This window comes from Hippoglossus hippoglossus, chromosome 23 (genome assembly GCF_009819705.1).
Source record: "Hippoglossus hippoglossus isolate fHipHip1 chromosome 23, fHipHip1.pri, whole genome shotgun sequence".
NCBI classification, from domain to species: domain Eukaryota; kingdom Metazoa; phylum Chordata; class Actinopteri; order Pleuronectiformes; family Pleuronectidae; genus Hippoglossus; species Hippoglossus hippoglossus.
This window is the reverse complement of record NC_047173.1, coordinates 16,720,630-16,735,282: the sequence shown is the minus strand read 5'-3', so window position 1 is coordinate 16,735,282 and position 14,653 is coordinate 16,720,630. Positions and strand designations below refer to the sequence as shown.

General features: G+C 48.9%; 2 protein-coding genes across 3 annotated transcripts in view; one reads left to right on the top strand and one right to left on the bottom strand.

The window, feature by feature from the left end:
* Positions 1-132: 132 nt before the first annotated feature.
* On the top strand, positions 133-3,006 carry echdc3 (enoyl CoA hydratase domain containing 3). Of its 2 annotated transcripts, none has more exons than XM_034577615.1 (6): positions 133-302; positions 889-1,010; positions 1,086-1,183; positions 1,852-2,034; positions 2,202-2,380; positions 2,496-3,006. In XM_034577615.1, exons 1-6 carry the CDS (start codon positions 166-168, stop codon positions 2,647-2,649), a joined length of 873 nt encoding a protein of 290 aa, XP_034433506.1. In that variant the 5' UTR covers positions 133-165; the 3' UTR covers positions 2,650-3,006. The 2 variants fall into 2 exon arrangements, with proteins under 2 accessions (XP_034433506.1, XP_034433505.1); XM_034577614.1 differs by having other exon boundaries at positions 1,834-2,034; positions 2,496-3,004.
* A 129-nt stretch (positions 3,007-3,135) lies between these two features.
* Positions 3,136-14,653, bottom strand: part of LOC117756970 (laminin subunit beta-1-like) — a 20,126-nt gene continuing 8,608 nt past the window's right edge. The window contains exons 9-33 of the mRNA XM_034577612.1: positions 14,412-14,600; positions 13,810-13,986; positions 13,377-13,489; positions 13,198-13,277; positions 12,713-12,848; positions 12,468-12,626; positions 12,054-12,187; positions 11,840-11,960; positions 11,522-11,708; positions 11,291-11,434; positions 10,978-11,209; positions 10,561-10,724; positions 10,093-10,317; positions 9,770-9,987; positions 8,755-8,851; positions 6,199-6,568; positions 5,934-6,118; positions 5,531-5,772; positions 5,222-5,428; positions 4,997-5,141; positions 4,672-4,879; positions 4,447-4,588; positions 4,176-4,352; positions 3,796-3,955; positions 3,136-3,708 (exon numbers count right to left, since the gene is read on the bottom strand). Coding sequence (XP_034433503.1) covers positions 3,572-3,708; positions 3,796-3,955; positions 4,176-4,352; positions 4,447-4,588; positions 4,672-4,879; positions 4,997-5,141; positions 5,222-5,428; positions 5,531-5,772; positions 5,934-6,118; positions 6,199-6,568; positions 8,755-8,851; positions 9,770-9,987; positions 10,093-10,317; positions 10,561-10,724; positions 10,978-11,209; positions 11,291-11,434; positions 11,522-11,708; positions 11,840-11,960; positions 12,054-12,187; positions 12,468-12,626; positions 12,713-12,848; positions 13,198-13,277; positions 13,377-13,489; positions 13,810-13,986; positions 14,412-14,600 — 4,349 coding nt within the window. The 3' untranslated portion in view covers positions 3,136-3,571. The remainder of the gene's footprint in view (positions 3,709-3,795; positions 3,956-4,175; positions 4,353-4,446; positions 4,589-4,671; positions 4,880-4,996; positions 5,142-5,221; positions 5,429-5,530; positions 5,773-5,933; positions 6,119-6,198; positions 6,569-8,754; positions 8,852-9,769; positions 9,988-10,092; positions 10,318-10,560; positions 10,725-10,977; positions 11,210-11,290; positions 11,435-11,521; positions 11,709-11,839; positions 11,961-12,053; positions 12,188-12,467; positions 12,627-12,712; positions 12,849-13,197; positions 13,278-13,376; positions 13,490-13,809; positions 13,987-14,411; positions 14,601-14,653) is intronic.

Here is a 14,653-nt window from a genome sequence, read left to right as displayed (position 1 = left end):
CATATTAAATGATTAATGTCCATCAACTTAAAGAGACAAGTGATTAATTAAACTTAATTAAGCTTCTGTCTGTTTGTAATCGTTCCTACGTTGCACCACGTGCTGTTTACGGTGTCGTACCCGGAAGTGGGAGCGGAAGTGCCTGCGCGGTGAAGACGGACGAACATGGCCGGTTGTTTTCTACCCCGAGCGGCCGGTTGGTTTCAGCTCCGCCGGACAACGACGCTTCTCACCGGGACGAGGTTTTACCGGGGAACCGAACCGGAGCCGCCGACGGTGAAACTGCAGAGCGACGGAATAAGGTGCAGCAGTGAAATGTGTCCGTCCTCTGTTTACAAACAGGAGGTCAAGTGTAGAAACGACAGATTTAACAGAAGAATAAAGATTTAAACATCATCAAATAGTTGTCATGGTTCGATCCGGACTTTATTACACATGACGAGGTCTCAGAAGAAATTCGGCACACATGTCATTCCCGAATAATGTCTAAATCTGCAAAACTCACAATGTCAACATTGAGATGTCACAATATTATTTGAGCACGTCAATGAGAAAATATCACAAATCTATTAAAAATGTTGCTTTAGAAACTTTTACCTTATTGAACTGAACAGTTTCCAGATGTGAGAAGTGAATGAACTACAGTTAAATCTAATTCTGTCGTCTCCTGTGGTTGTTGTGCAGCGTCGTTGTGATATTACACAATTATGTTGTCGTCTTTTTCTTTTTGTACAAGGAAATAAAAGAGGGTAGAGAAGAAATGTGGCTATGAATCAAATGTCTGTATGAAAAAGTCCTTTGTCTAAATCCTCATGAAATACTGCATCATTCAGAACAGGAAGTAAAACCGTGTTAACAGATGTGATGTCGTCTTCTTTTTGTTTCCAGGAGAATAATATTGAACAATCCCCAGAAGAGAAATGCTCTGTCTCTGTCCATGTTGGAATCTCTCAGAGAAAACCTCGTCACGGACGTGGACAGTGACGATCTCAGAGTTATTATCATATCAGGTAAGAGCTTTTTAATGTGTGTGTGTGTTAGAGACGGAGAAACATGTCGGTCTGACTTGTGTTTGTGTGTTTCAGCCAAAGGTCCAGTGTTTTCCTCCGGACACGACCTGAAGGAGCTGACGTCCGCTCAGGGACGAGAGTATCACACCAAAGTGTTTCACACCTGTGCCGAGGTAAATGTTCCTGTCTTTACAATCATCACATCAACCTCTTTACTATTTATTAAATCCAGATCTGCTCCACGAGGGTCATTCACCTGATTTAATGCAGTTTAACTGGTACAACTAAGTATTATTTAGATTCTATGTTTTATTAATTAATTAGTGATGATGTCAGACGTCAGAAAGAAAAACTGTATTTGCTCTAAAATGTCAAGAAACTATTTGATGACATTTTAAAATCCTCATATTTAAAGAAAAGCTACAACAAATAAATGTGATATAGTTAAACACTAGATTAATCCATTGTTTCAGCAACGTCAATATTATGACACGCACCATTCAAAACACTAAAAATTAATAAATATATATCACTAATTTTTGTTAACAAAGTGATGTTACTGTTTAAATTATTATATTTCCTGAAAATCAAAACTTTCTTCAATTGACCAATCACTTTTTTTATATATTCTATTAATGACATCATCAGTAGCTTTGAGTATTAATCACTAACTGTTTGTAAACAAGTGTCTGAAGCCTGTATTCTCTGTAGTGACCAGCAGGGGGCAACTCCACTGGTAGTTTCTGTAGAAAATGGACAAGATGTCAAACTTTGGCTTCTGAGGACACAGAACGAGGCAACTGACTCCGTGTCTGTCCTTCAGGTGATGACTCTGATACAAGACATACCTGTCCCGGTGGTTGCCATGGTGAACGGTGTTGCCACGGCGGCTGGTTGCCAGCTGGTTGCCAGCTGTGACATCGCCGTGGTGACGGAGAAGTCCACCTTCGCCACGCCGGGGGTCAACGTGGGTCTGTTCTGCTCGACGCCGGCGGTGGCCATCGGCAGAGCGGTGCCGCGGAAAGTAAGAGATGAAGCTAGTGAAGGTCACTTAATAATAATAATGATAATAATTGAATTTCTAATTGATTAATTGATTGATCTGCAACCATTTTGATTGATTTTATGAAGCTAAATGCTAAATGCTATGTTCCAGTATCAGGCTCTAATGGATTTACACCTTTTCTCCAGGTTGCCATGGAGATGCTGTTGACTGGAACTCCAATCTCTGCCCATGATGCCTTGCTGCACGGTCTGGTCAGTAAGGTGGTGCCAGAGGAGCGACTGGAGGAGGAGACGCTGGCCATCGCCCGGCGGGTGTGTCAGGCGAGCCGACCGGTCGTAGCCCTCGGAAAAGCCACTTTCCAGAGGTCAGAGTTTCATCAGTGCAGACAGATTTTAATTAGTTTTCTTTCTGGTTATGGTGGTTTCTAATGTCCGGGAACCATTGAAGATTCCAAATGTTTTCCTTTGTTTCCTCCAAAGACAAATGGCTCAGGGGCGAGATGCAGCGTACGCCACCGCCTCCAAGGTGATGGTGGACAACCTGGCCCTGAGCGACGGGCAGGAGGGGATCCGAGCCTTCATAGAGAAACGCAAACCGGTGTGGAGCCACAAAGCAGAACAAGCTCACGACTGACGGAGAAACTTTGATCCCAGGACGTCACTGCAGTGATGGACGTTTTATCCTGATTGGTGCACATGGTTTTCAGTCAGTGGTGATTCATGATTAGCACCAGGCCTGAGTCAGCGATCGCTTCACTGTGAACATGTAACAGTTTTTAATTTGAACCATGAGAAGGTTTCATATTGAGCCGCTGTGCCTTTAAAAAGCTGCTGAGTGGAGACGAGAGGGAGAAACACAGAGTCGTCAACATCCAGACGAGAAAAGATGATCGATGATATAACAGACTCATAATTACAAAGAATGCTGATCGATGTATAATATTTGTAAAATGTTAAATGCACTAGAGTTACTTTCTAAATCATTTTCCTTTTTGTTTTAATTGTCTGATTTCAACATCATTAAAGTCGATTTGTTTATGTTTTCAAAAAGAATATAAAATATGAGAGACAGATATTCTCCAGTTGTTTTCTACCGTCCAACAAAAAGAAACCACCAGTTCATTTATATTCAAATCAAATTTTATTATGTGTTCATAGTCACTTTTCCACAAATTAACTTTTGGTCCCGTCAATGTTACATATCTTTGGGCTTATACCTATAAAACTTTAATATTTCTCACAAAGGTTCAGTCATATATTTAAATACATAGGTTGTAGTAGCTTACACTGGTAAATACTTCTGCTTAGTTTCTAGCACTGAGGTCTCGTTGGCTTTCAGTGGTTTTCTTCTTTCCTCTTTGGCAGCTTGTCTCCATTGTTAAAATACTTCTTGGCGCAGCTGTCCGTCACATCGAGGTGTTCGGCCTCTGACACAATCACAACATCTGAACAGTGTTTGGTCCTGACGGTTAAAAAACATGTTATTTATGTGGGAGCAGTATTTGTTTGTGTTCAGATCCCAGTCCGAGCGGTTTGAGGCGCTGGGACGTGGGTCCTCACAGGCAGGTGCTGTACAGAGTCACTTTGTAGCTGATCTCCTCCAGGACCTTGCGGACGATTTGCTCCAGCTCCACCAGCTCCGCGGCTTTGGCCTCCAGGATGCGCTGGTTTTCCTCGTAGGAACTTTCCAACTCTGAAAACACAGGATCACAGCAGACGTGGAGAGAAGTAGAGACAGTAGAAGCAGTACGAAAACACGGCAGGTTGATGATCGTCTTACCTCCGAGTCTCTGCAGCTGGTTGCTGCTCTGAGTGAGCAGCTCTTTGGCCTCCTGCTGCAGCTCGTCTGCTCGCCTCCTCGCCTGCAGCACCGTCTCCCCTTTGTCCTCCACCAGGTCCTCCACCTTCTCCAGCTTATCTTTCACCTCCGAGTCGAACTCCTTCACACACAAACACACACAGAGCGTCACAGGGCTGACGGCAGCATGTGTGTGCTGGTGCTCCTTACCCCAAATTCAAATGTGTGTGTGTGTGTGTGTGTGTGTGTGTGTGTGTGTGTGTGTGTGTGTGTGTGTGTGTGTGTGTGTGTGTGTGTGTGTGTGTGTGTGTGTGTGTGTGTGTGTGTGTGTGTGTGTGTGTGTGTGTGTGTGTGAGAGAGACCTTCTGGGCCTCGTCTGCTTCCTGTCTGGCCTGGTCTCCGACCCTTTCGGCCGTCTCCGACAGCCGGTTCACTTCCAGGTTGTTTTGTCTCAGCAGGCCGACCTCCCTCTCCAGCTGAACCAGGCGTCCGGTGGTGTTACTGAGCTTCAGCTCCGTCGAGGCTGTCTCCGACTCCACCTGAGAGACACACACACACACACACACACACACACACATTGAGCCTCTGCATCCTCGCTGTGTGGTGACCTCAGAGCTCGGAGGTGAAACTCACAGAGATCAGCAGGTCCAGGGTTCCTTTAGTGTTGTTCTGGGCCAGCTGGATGGCGTCCATGGCGATGCCCTGAGCGCGCTCGGACTCGTCCAGCGCCGCCTTCACTACATCTGCCGTCTCCTTCATGTTGGACGCCTCTTCACTAGTGGACAGAGTGAACATTCATGACTCCGTCCTCGGACAGAAACGTCCTCCTCCCCCTCACAGTGTGTCTCTGTGTGTTACCTGGCGGCCTTGGCCTGCTTCAGCAGGTTCTCTGCGACCTGGATGTCCTCAGCGCTCTGAGTCAGGATGCTCTCCACGCTGGTCAGGGTGCCGACCTTCTCCCTGATCTCATTCGTCAGCTCGTGCAGCTTCTCCGTCGAGGTCGGCATCTTCAGAGCCATCACCTCGTTGGCCACCATCTCGATCACCGAAACATCTGCCTTCTCATCTGGATCATTATCAGAAACAAATACAGTTTTAAAAAATATTGAATAATATCTCATCATAGTTAGTTCTGTACGTCCCAACAAAAGCATGAGGACAGAGAGTTGTGTGGTGCGCTCACTGGTGAGGAGGTCTCGTATCTCTTTGATGAGGTTGCGGAGCTGCTCGTTGCTCTGCTCCACCCGCTCCTTGCTCCGGTTGGATTTGATCAGCACCTCCATCGCGTTCCCCTTGGCCTCATTTGCCCGGATGTTTGCTTCCCACACCTGATCACAACCAGAATCAGTGATTTCCCCACGTGCATCCTCAGTTACTCTGCATTAGCTGCACTAAAATGTTCACTCACCAGCCTGGAGAGCTTGTCCACCTCCTGCATAGCTGCTAAGATATCCCGGTCCAGGTCCTTGGCTGATTTGAGAGCAGTTTGGGAGGTTGTGACGATGCCTTCACATCCTTCTCCTCCGCACTGAGGAGCTCCGTCCTCGCCGACGCAACCCAACCCGCCGCAGGAGGAGCCAGAGCAGCCGTCATCATCAGCTGCACCTCCACACGTCTGCAGAGAAAGAGAATTTGAGGTTCTCTTAATATTCTTTGAAGGATGTGTTGTGGTTGTGTATTTGAGTTGTGGTTTCTCTGGTCCCCTGGTGTTTCTCACCTTCTCACTAAGTGGTGACAGGTCAAATTTCTCCAGCTCCTTGGACAGTTTCTCCAGCTTCTGCGAGTTTCTTTGGTGCTTGCGGTCAAACTCCTTCTGGCCGCTGCTCAGTTTGTCCTCTGTGGCTTTCCGTACCACGGCGGACTCTTCCACCGTGTTCCCAGGGTCGCTGGTGGAGGTGTTGGCGCGGCGCTCCGCCATCGTAGACTGCGTGTGAGCTTCTGTGATGGTGTCCATGGCACCTGAAAACACACAGAGGCCACGATGAAGTCAGAGAAGAGAATATGCAGCTGCTTTCCATTCGATTAACTTTAAATCTGTTGACATTAATTAGATAAAAGGTCCAGAAAGTCATTAATATGGATGAAGCACATTGTCTCCGTCCTACAGTTTGATTCCTCACCCTGGAGGTTGGCGTTCTTGGCGTCGTACACCTGCTGCCTCAGGTCCTGGACGCTCAGCTCCAGCTGGTTGGCCTCCTCCGTCAGTGCGTCCAAGTTTACGTCGGTGGAGTTGGCGTCATTGTGGAGAAGGTTCAAGGTCTCCTCCGTGGTGTTGAGCTTTCCGTTCAGGTAGGACATCAAACCGCTGTAGACAGGATGAAGAAGTAATGAAGGGTTTGTACATCATGTGTCTCTCTGTGCGTCTCTGTGTGTTTCTGTACATACGTGATGTGGTGCATGAGATCCTGGGTCTGCTCCAGCTTCACGGCTGCAGGGTTGCTCTCCACTATCTCTCTCACGGCCTTGGAGTTTCTCTCCAGGCTGCCGATCAACTCTTTGTACGGCTCCGTCACCCCGCTGGTCTGCAGCTCCGTCACCTGGTCCTCCAGACGTCGGGTCTGATTGGTCAGCTCGCCGACCACGGTGTCCCAGGTGGCGAAGCACTGGTGGCAGGGTTCACATTCGGGGAACTCGCCCGTGGAGCCTCGGGCGCACTCGTCGCAGCGCGGGCCGGAGACGCCCTCGACGCAGGTGCACTGGCCGGTGGCGCGGTGACACTGTTCACTGGAGATTCCCCGAGGTTCACAGTCACAGGCTGGAAACACACAGAGAGGAGATGCTCTGTATTCAAGACTTTACAGTTCATCCATTAACACACATTCATACAGTGCATCTGTCACTCATGCACTGCCGGCACAGCCATCAGGGAGCGGGGGGTTCAGTATCTTCCCCAAGGACACTTCAGCACACAGAATGGGGATCAAACCGCCGACTCTCTAGTTAGTGGACGACCTGTTCTGCCTCCTGAGCTTTAGGGAAGTCAGGGAGATAATCCAGGAAATATAAAATAACTCCAGGTATTCCTGAAACCAGGGACGTGTTGTAAATGTTCAAATTCGTGTTTCTGTCTCTTCTCTAACTTCGTCATTTAGAACTAAAAGCACAATTGTGATTATACAATATAAATTTAGATGAGGTGTAACTTTTCTTTCTAAGGTTATGTGAGGCCTCTTCGTGCTTCATAACTGACAACTGGAAACAGTTATTATTAAAATAAGAATAACAAAAGTTTATTTTCTAGAATCCGGCTCATAGAACAGACTCTTAATAAAGAACAACAAACATCATGTGCTGTGTTGTCTTAAGGAACCTGATACTCGTAAAGTCTCCTCAGGGAAATAACTCGTTTGAAAACGAGCTCCAGCTCCTCCAGTAAATGAAGTTATCCATGAAGACGAGCAGGACGGTCACGCTGACCCCCCCCCCCCCCCCCAGAGAAGAAGAAGGATGTTGTTCAGAGTGAGTCAGGACGAAGGAATGCAGAGTTTGTGGGTTTCCACCACCAGTGCTGCTGCATTGTGTTAAGTGTGATTTATGGAGCAGGGGGTGAGGGTTGGGCTGGAACTCTTGTTTTTCGTCATGTAGAAATATTTCGCCCGTGTTTGGAAACACACGCACAGAACAAACGTGGTGGTTATGGGCTTGTTTCAGAGAAAGTGCCTCACGACAACACCCACATACCAGAGACACTGACGCTCCCCTCGTAAATCGTGAATTAGTTTTGAATATCTACATTTTACATCTTCTCAGCTGTTGCAGCAGCTTTAAGAGGCTTCGTTAACAATACGTTAACTCATAGCTGCTCATGACGCCCACACGTTTCCCTGTGAGGAGGCCACAGCGCCCAGACTCCCCGTGCATCAGTGTGTCATCTGTGCATATAGGAGGAGAGGTCCAGCTGGTCCAGCAGCTTAAGAGACCTTCAGGGAATAGCTCAGCATTCCTGGCTCCTCTGGGTGCCGGAGCATGACGAAAACGGGATGCCTGGGAGTTCTGAAGAACATCTGGTTCTCGTGGGCAGGGAACGAGAGGTCATTCCCAGATCCCCTCCCCTCCGCCTCCCCCTCTCTCTCACTCGACCTTGCTCTGAGGGGCGAGCCAGCTACTGTGGGGCGTGCATTTCTGCAGATGGGCGCTCCGTCAGTTTGTCCAACTGACAATAAAACCCGCTGAGACTGAGACTCAGCACCTGTCTGACAAAATCTGTTAAGCCCGAAGAAGTTTTTAAATCACTTTGGCTTGAAAACACCAGGGGAAAACCCACTTGAAGCCCATTTGTGACTCTGGGAATCACGTTCCATGAAATATTATCCCACCATATTATTCCTAAAGGAAACTAAAGCACAGTTAGGAAGCATCTGACAAGTGTTCCAGCTTCGGAGGTTGAAATGAAACAGCGGCCGTGAGATTTGAGGCAGTTGGAGAGTTCATATCCATATTGGGTGAAACAGTGAAGGACTCAAGGTCGTGTTCTTCAGTGTTAGGACAAGAATCTTTAAACATGCACCCCGGGATAATTTATTATGGTCTAACAGGCCTGTTCCTGGCTGTTTGTGTCTTTAACCTGACCTCGGCCCAGATGTTTCACAAACTGTGGTCAGGAGGAAACTCTGTTTCAGCTGAAGACAACATCTGGGTCTTCGTGGATTCATTCACCCTCTGCCACTCCCACGTCCCCTGAAGGAACCCCAGCCTCTCCTCTCTCACCTGATCCTCCTGTCACCTCCTGGTACCGGCCCATTGAATGAAACTTCATTTTAAGAATATTATAACTGTAATTACCTCATCTTTTCTGATGAAACCACTTGGTGGCACCAAAGTTGAATTTAAATCCAAGGGACCTTGTTTACGTTACATTTCGTTGTTGAAATGAAACACAACTCTAGTATTAAAAGTGACAGTGAGTTAAAACTGAAGCTTAAGACTGTAACGGTGACGTACCGTGACATTTAACCTCTGGATTCCCCCAGAACAGCTCCCTGCACTCCCGACACGTGCTGCCGCCAAAACCAGGTTTGCACGAGCACTGTCCCGTGACCTGCAGCAGAAACACGCAAAAAAAAACATGTCAACTAAATACTATCAAAACATGGCTGAGGTTTTATTCTCCTGCTCAGTTTTACAGCTTTTTCTTTCACTCGCTGACACAAGTTAAATACAACTCACTTCTCTTAGAGAAATGCACATTCAGTTATCCCACAGTGTATCGTGAGGTTTCCTTCCTCTCATGGAAAGCAGCCAGTAAACACAGAAACCCACATGTTTGTGTGCGTGTGTGTGTGTGAGAGTGTGTGTGCACCATTGTGTTCTCTGTGTGCAGGAGTACACACATGCAGATTTGAGATGCAGCTGGAGTCCATATATCAGAAATACAACTACACAAACCCAGATCCTGTTGATTAGCTGGTTTGGTAACAGTGACTCACTGCTGCTCTCCAAGTGAATCACTGGGAACTTTGGCTCATTGTGAAATAGAAGCTTTGGCAGCAGCGTCTCACTGGGAGATGAGAGTTCAGAGCTTCAGCTGTACATCGTGTCGACGGAGGGGAAAGTGGAGCAGCTGCTGCAGGATGTGATGCAGATGGAACCAAATTGTAAATTATATTTCTTCGTCGTGCTCAGTTGCACATATCGCTCGTTTTTCTCTTTGGGAAACTTTTTCCGTCACATATCGTAAACATCCTTCATCACGTCGATCTATCGTTAGGGACTGAGATGTTCCTGTTCATGACCGGAGGCAGGATTTCAGGTTGTGAACACGATTTCTCAAGAACACTTTGAAGGAATTTCTTCAAATTTCGTACAAACATTCATCTGAACTCAAAGTTGAACTGATCAGATTTTGGAGGTCAAAGGTCAAAGTCACTGACCTTACACAACACTGTTTTGGTCTCGTGAACGCAACGCAATTACTTCAAGATTCTACCAAGTTTTGTTGTCACAGAGTCCGACCCACCTCATTGCAGGAGGAGCCGAAGGAGTGGGCGGGGTCGCAGTCGCAGCGCTCGCAGCCCGTCCCTCTGGTGATGTTCCACGTGTCCACGGCACAGCGGTCGCAGTTCTGACCAACCACGTTGGGCTGGCAGGGACACTGACCGGTGTGCTGATCACACTGACACTCGCCAGGGGACGAACAGGCCGGAGGTAGCGTTCCCACGCTGTAGCACATGCACTCTGCACAGAGGACGTTATACATCAGTATCTGCACATAGGTTTACAGAGAAGCTGGATCAAATACACTCAGTGAGTTTGTCGTGTGACATCAGCAGCTGGACTCACTCCTGCAGCTCTGCGTGGCAGCGTCGCCGTAGTAACCCAGTTTGCAGCGCTTGCATCCGTAGCCGTCGGTGTGGTGCAGGCATTTGAGGCAGGCCCCCGTCCGGGTGTCGCAGGACCCCGGGTCGTGCATGTCGATGTTGTTGTTGCACTGGCAGGGCATGCAGCCCCCGCCGGGCACCAGGGGGTTCCCGAAGTAACCGGGGGAGCACTCGTCACATCTGGAGCCTGGTTCACGAGAAGAAACGGGAGATAAATCAACGGCTGATTTCTTCCCTCGGCAGGTTTTCAGTGACGATAAGATACAAACCATCGCCTCCTTGTGTATTTAGAGGCAAAGGTCAGCAGGTTAATTACAGGGACACTGAAGTGTTTGGGTTTAGTGTTGGTGTGTGTGTGTGTTTGTGTGTGTTTGAGGTGAGGACTTAACAACATAAACCTGCTCACGCAAAAACAAATGTGTTGATCTACCTTTGTATCCGGGGCTGCACACACACACCAGCTGGTTGGTGTAGGACAGGAGGTAACATTTGTCTGCAAACTGGCGTCCGCTGCGGGGGCCGTCAGGGCACATACAGGGGCGACAGTGGCCCCCTGAGCCCAGCTCGGGGTTCCCGTGGTAACCGTCCAGGCACCTGGACACAAAGGAAAAGGTTAAACAGAGAAGATCCCTTTGGTTTAAGGCCGCCTGGAGGGAACGGGTGTCGTAAAGTCAGTGATTTCACAATGACACCCTGGGGAATGTCCGGAATGTTTCCTTTAAGCTTTTGACGTCGTATCACTAGATAATTATATAAGTTCCTGCTCCTAACATCCGAGAAGTAGATTGTAAGATAATCGAATTGGTCAAATTCAGGCCTGAAAGGCGTCTTGGTCACCGGGTCGTACCTCTCGCAGAGGTGTCCGCTGGTGAAGTCTCTGCAGCCCTGGCACTCCCCGGTCTGCAGGTGGCAGTACTCGCTGTGGCCGTTACAGTGGCAGGGTCGGCACTGGGGGAAGCCCCAGAAGCCCGGCAGGCAGTGGGAACACTGGCGACCCGTGGCCCCGGGGACGCACTCGCACTGGCCGGTGGCCTCGTGGCAGAAGGCGTTGACCGAGCCCCGAGGGTCGCAGTCGCAAGCTGGAAGTGTGTAAATCACATGTTTTTGTTACTGGTTTAATTAAAAAAGCGTCAAACTGAACGATCACGCCCGACACTTACGTCTGCAGCCGGCGGGGCTGAACAGGAACGTGGCCGGGGCACAGTGGTCACAGTTCCTGCCGACGACGTTGGGTCGACAGCGACACTGACCTCCGCTGGACTCGCACACAGCACTGAGCGAACCCTGAGCGTCACACTGGCATGCTGGGAAATGGGATGAGGGAGAGAAGAAGGGGGATGAGGAAGTTGTTGATGAAGACGATGACGATCAAAGCTGCACGACTCTCGTACCCATGGCTCCGTTGTGCAGCAGAGCAGAGACGCTGAAGATGTAGTCGCTGCAGATGTCGGTCATCGGGCTCTTCACGACGCTCTGGCTGCTCTCCAGACATCGGTAGCGCTGGAACGTATCCCACGCTCCCACGCCGTCGATGCCGTGGAACATGTCCAGCTCCCTGACCCGGGGAATCAGCACCAACTAAAACAGAGGAGGAAGAGGGGGAGGAGGTCAGAGGGATGGAAAATGTTATAAAACCACATCCGGTTCGAAAGGAACAGACGAGTAAAGTGTTTATCTTCTTCGTGCGTGTGTGTGTGTATTGAACGTACGGAGTCGATGAGTGTGTACGGGCTCTGGACGTCGCTGACTGACGAGTACAGCGGCAGACTGAGACGGATCGTGTAGTTCATTCCTCTCTCGAAACAAACCGGCCTGACCAGCAACACGTGTCTGAAACACAACAGGGTCACAGCGTGTTGTTAACGTGTCGTTAACGTGTCGATGACAGCAGACACACACATGTAGACTATGACGTCGTCTCACCTGGATCCAGGAGGGAGAGAGATGGCCTGTTGGTCTCCAGCCTGGATGGAGTTCCCACATTGACTGATGTAGTTCGGAGGGTTGAAGACGGGACGCTGGACTCTGATGTTCACCTGCTCCCACTGCTCTGGCAGCTGCACACACACACACACACACACACACACACACACACACACACACACACACACACACACACACACACACACACACACACACACACACACGAGTTAGCTTCCACTCTTCAAACTGTAACTGTAACTACCACCAATTTAATTTTTGTAATATTATATTTTGAAATCTGACAACTGTTTCCTGTTCTTATCAGAGCATCATTTTGTTTGAGAAATATTACAAATGTTCTGAAGCTCTTAAATCTTCTGTTACACCGACATGTTGTGTGTGAGTGTGTGTTACCTGAGGTTCATAGCGAATCAGGATGTCGTAGTCCATGGAATCTGGGATGTTGTTGATGTTGAACTCTAAGTAGGCTCCTTCTGGCACGTTAACAAATCCCATACCGGTCCACGTGGGACTCCGGTCCAGAGGGTAAGGTCTCTGGACCACCGTCACCCCCTGATGCACAGAGACACATGTAGTTCACACATCTGGGAACAACGCACACCACCACTTAATACACGGCTCGTTAAAAACACACTCACGGGTCCGTGCTTGGCGTCCTCGGCCTCGTAGGTGTAGTGATCGAGAGTGATGAAGTAGAAGCCGGACTCCACCTGATCGCAGCGGCGTCCGAACATGTGCTCCCTGCACACGCACTGTCCTGAGTGAGGGTCACAGCTGGGGACAGGGACACACCGGCCAAGAGCTCATTTTAATGTGAGGGTTAAGATACAGGAATAAACAGGAATCACTTAAATCAACATTGTGGATGAACAGGGAATAAATCATGGCTCAGACATATTTAGAGGACGGACGTCTATGAGTTTGTGCAGCTTGATTGAAACTAGTTTTTCGTCTTTGTTGTTTCTTTGTCTTTTAAATCCAGACCTTCCTCAACATGTTGCTGCAGCTGATTTCACGATACTCTTGAAAAAACAGCGTCTCATAAACGTGTTTGATGAAGAAACGTTTCCTCTCATTCAGAATCAAAGAGTAAAGTTATTTTAAGTTTATTTGTCAATCTTACTTATTGTCCACAGCTCCGCCCTGGTCACAGTCACATGATCTGCAGCCGTCCATGTCGTTGGACAGACCCCACTGCTGAGGCTGGAGACAAAGGAACACAGGGGACACATTTCAAACACACACACACACACACTAACTGGGACGAGCATCCGGAGTCACGCTGACAGTTTGGATCCGTACCATACACTGGTCACAGTTGTGTCCGTCCACCAGGCGTTTGCAGAAGCACTTTCCTGAGTGAGACTCACAGGGGTTTCCTCCCGGCAGAGTGCCCAGCGGGTTACAGGCACAGGCTGCCAAAACACACAGAGGAGCAAGAGACGAGAGCTGCGTCAGTCCAGAGAGTAGCGTGTAGCGTGTTGTGTGTAGCGTGTGTTTCTATACGAGCACTCAGACGTTCACCAGGAACAAGCACTTTAATCACAGTCTGATTCTACACATCAATACAAGTTGTCTTCATTCCTCAAATTAAGCCTTTAATTAGTAGATGGAATAAAACTGACAGTGAAGGTTAAAAACATGACAAAATCATCATATGACCCAAGATCCTTAACAGATAAAACCCATTAGAGGAGTAATAAAACCTCGTGTGGTGTTCGTGGTTGTGACTTACGCAGGCAGCCCTGAGGCCCCTGGCCCAGCCCGTAGTGTCCCTGTCGGCAGTGGTCGCAGCGCTCGCCCTCCACGTGGCCTTTGCACCGACACTGGCCTGAGATCAGCCGGGCGGCCACGTCGGTGCGCGGGTCACACAGTCCGCCCTCCAGAGACCCGGTCGGGTCGCAGTTACACTCTGAGGAGACACAGCACATGACGTCAGTGTGAAAAGATACAGGTTTTAAATGCCGATGACATGAGGGTGACTTCAGCCCACCTGTTTTTAAATCAGTGCTTGACACATGTTTTAGCGGTTTAATGACGGATTGACAGGTGTTTGAAAAAGAAAAAGAGGAGCACAGAACGTTTTGTAATTTAAAGACGAGTCTTGTACAGAGGGAAGAAGAAGGACGGTAAAAAGAGGAGGAGGCCATGTTTCACTTTAAACCCGGTACTTAGCATGTCACTACAATCATGTTGTAACAGCAGCTCCTTTCTGCCGCTCACTTCAAAGACTGAGCCAGTGGCTCCAGGTGCTGCTGGTCGGAGGAGCCACAGAGAACCAGCACAGACTGGGAGTACAGAGAGGAGGAGGTCAGAGGTCGGGGCCGGGCGACGTACGTTCACAGACGTGGGGGTCCCTCAGGTCTCTCTCCGGGTGCTGGTAGAAGAACGGCGCACACTGCTCGCACTGCCGGCCGACCGTGTTGTGTCGGCAGTCGTCGCACACGCCTCCGCTGGCGTTGCCGGTCGTCATGAACACGGCCAGGTCGAAGTGACACGAGGTGGAGTGACGGTTACACTCACACTCTGAGGCACAGGAAGGGAGATTCAGACGCAGATTCACATCAATCCTCGAATCC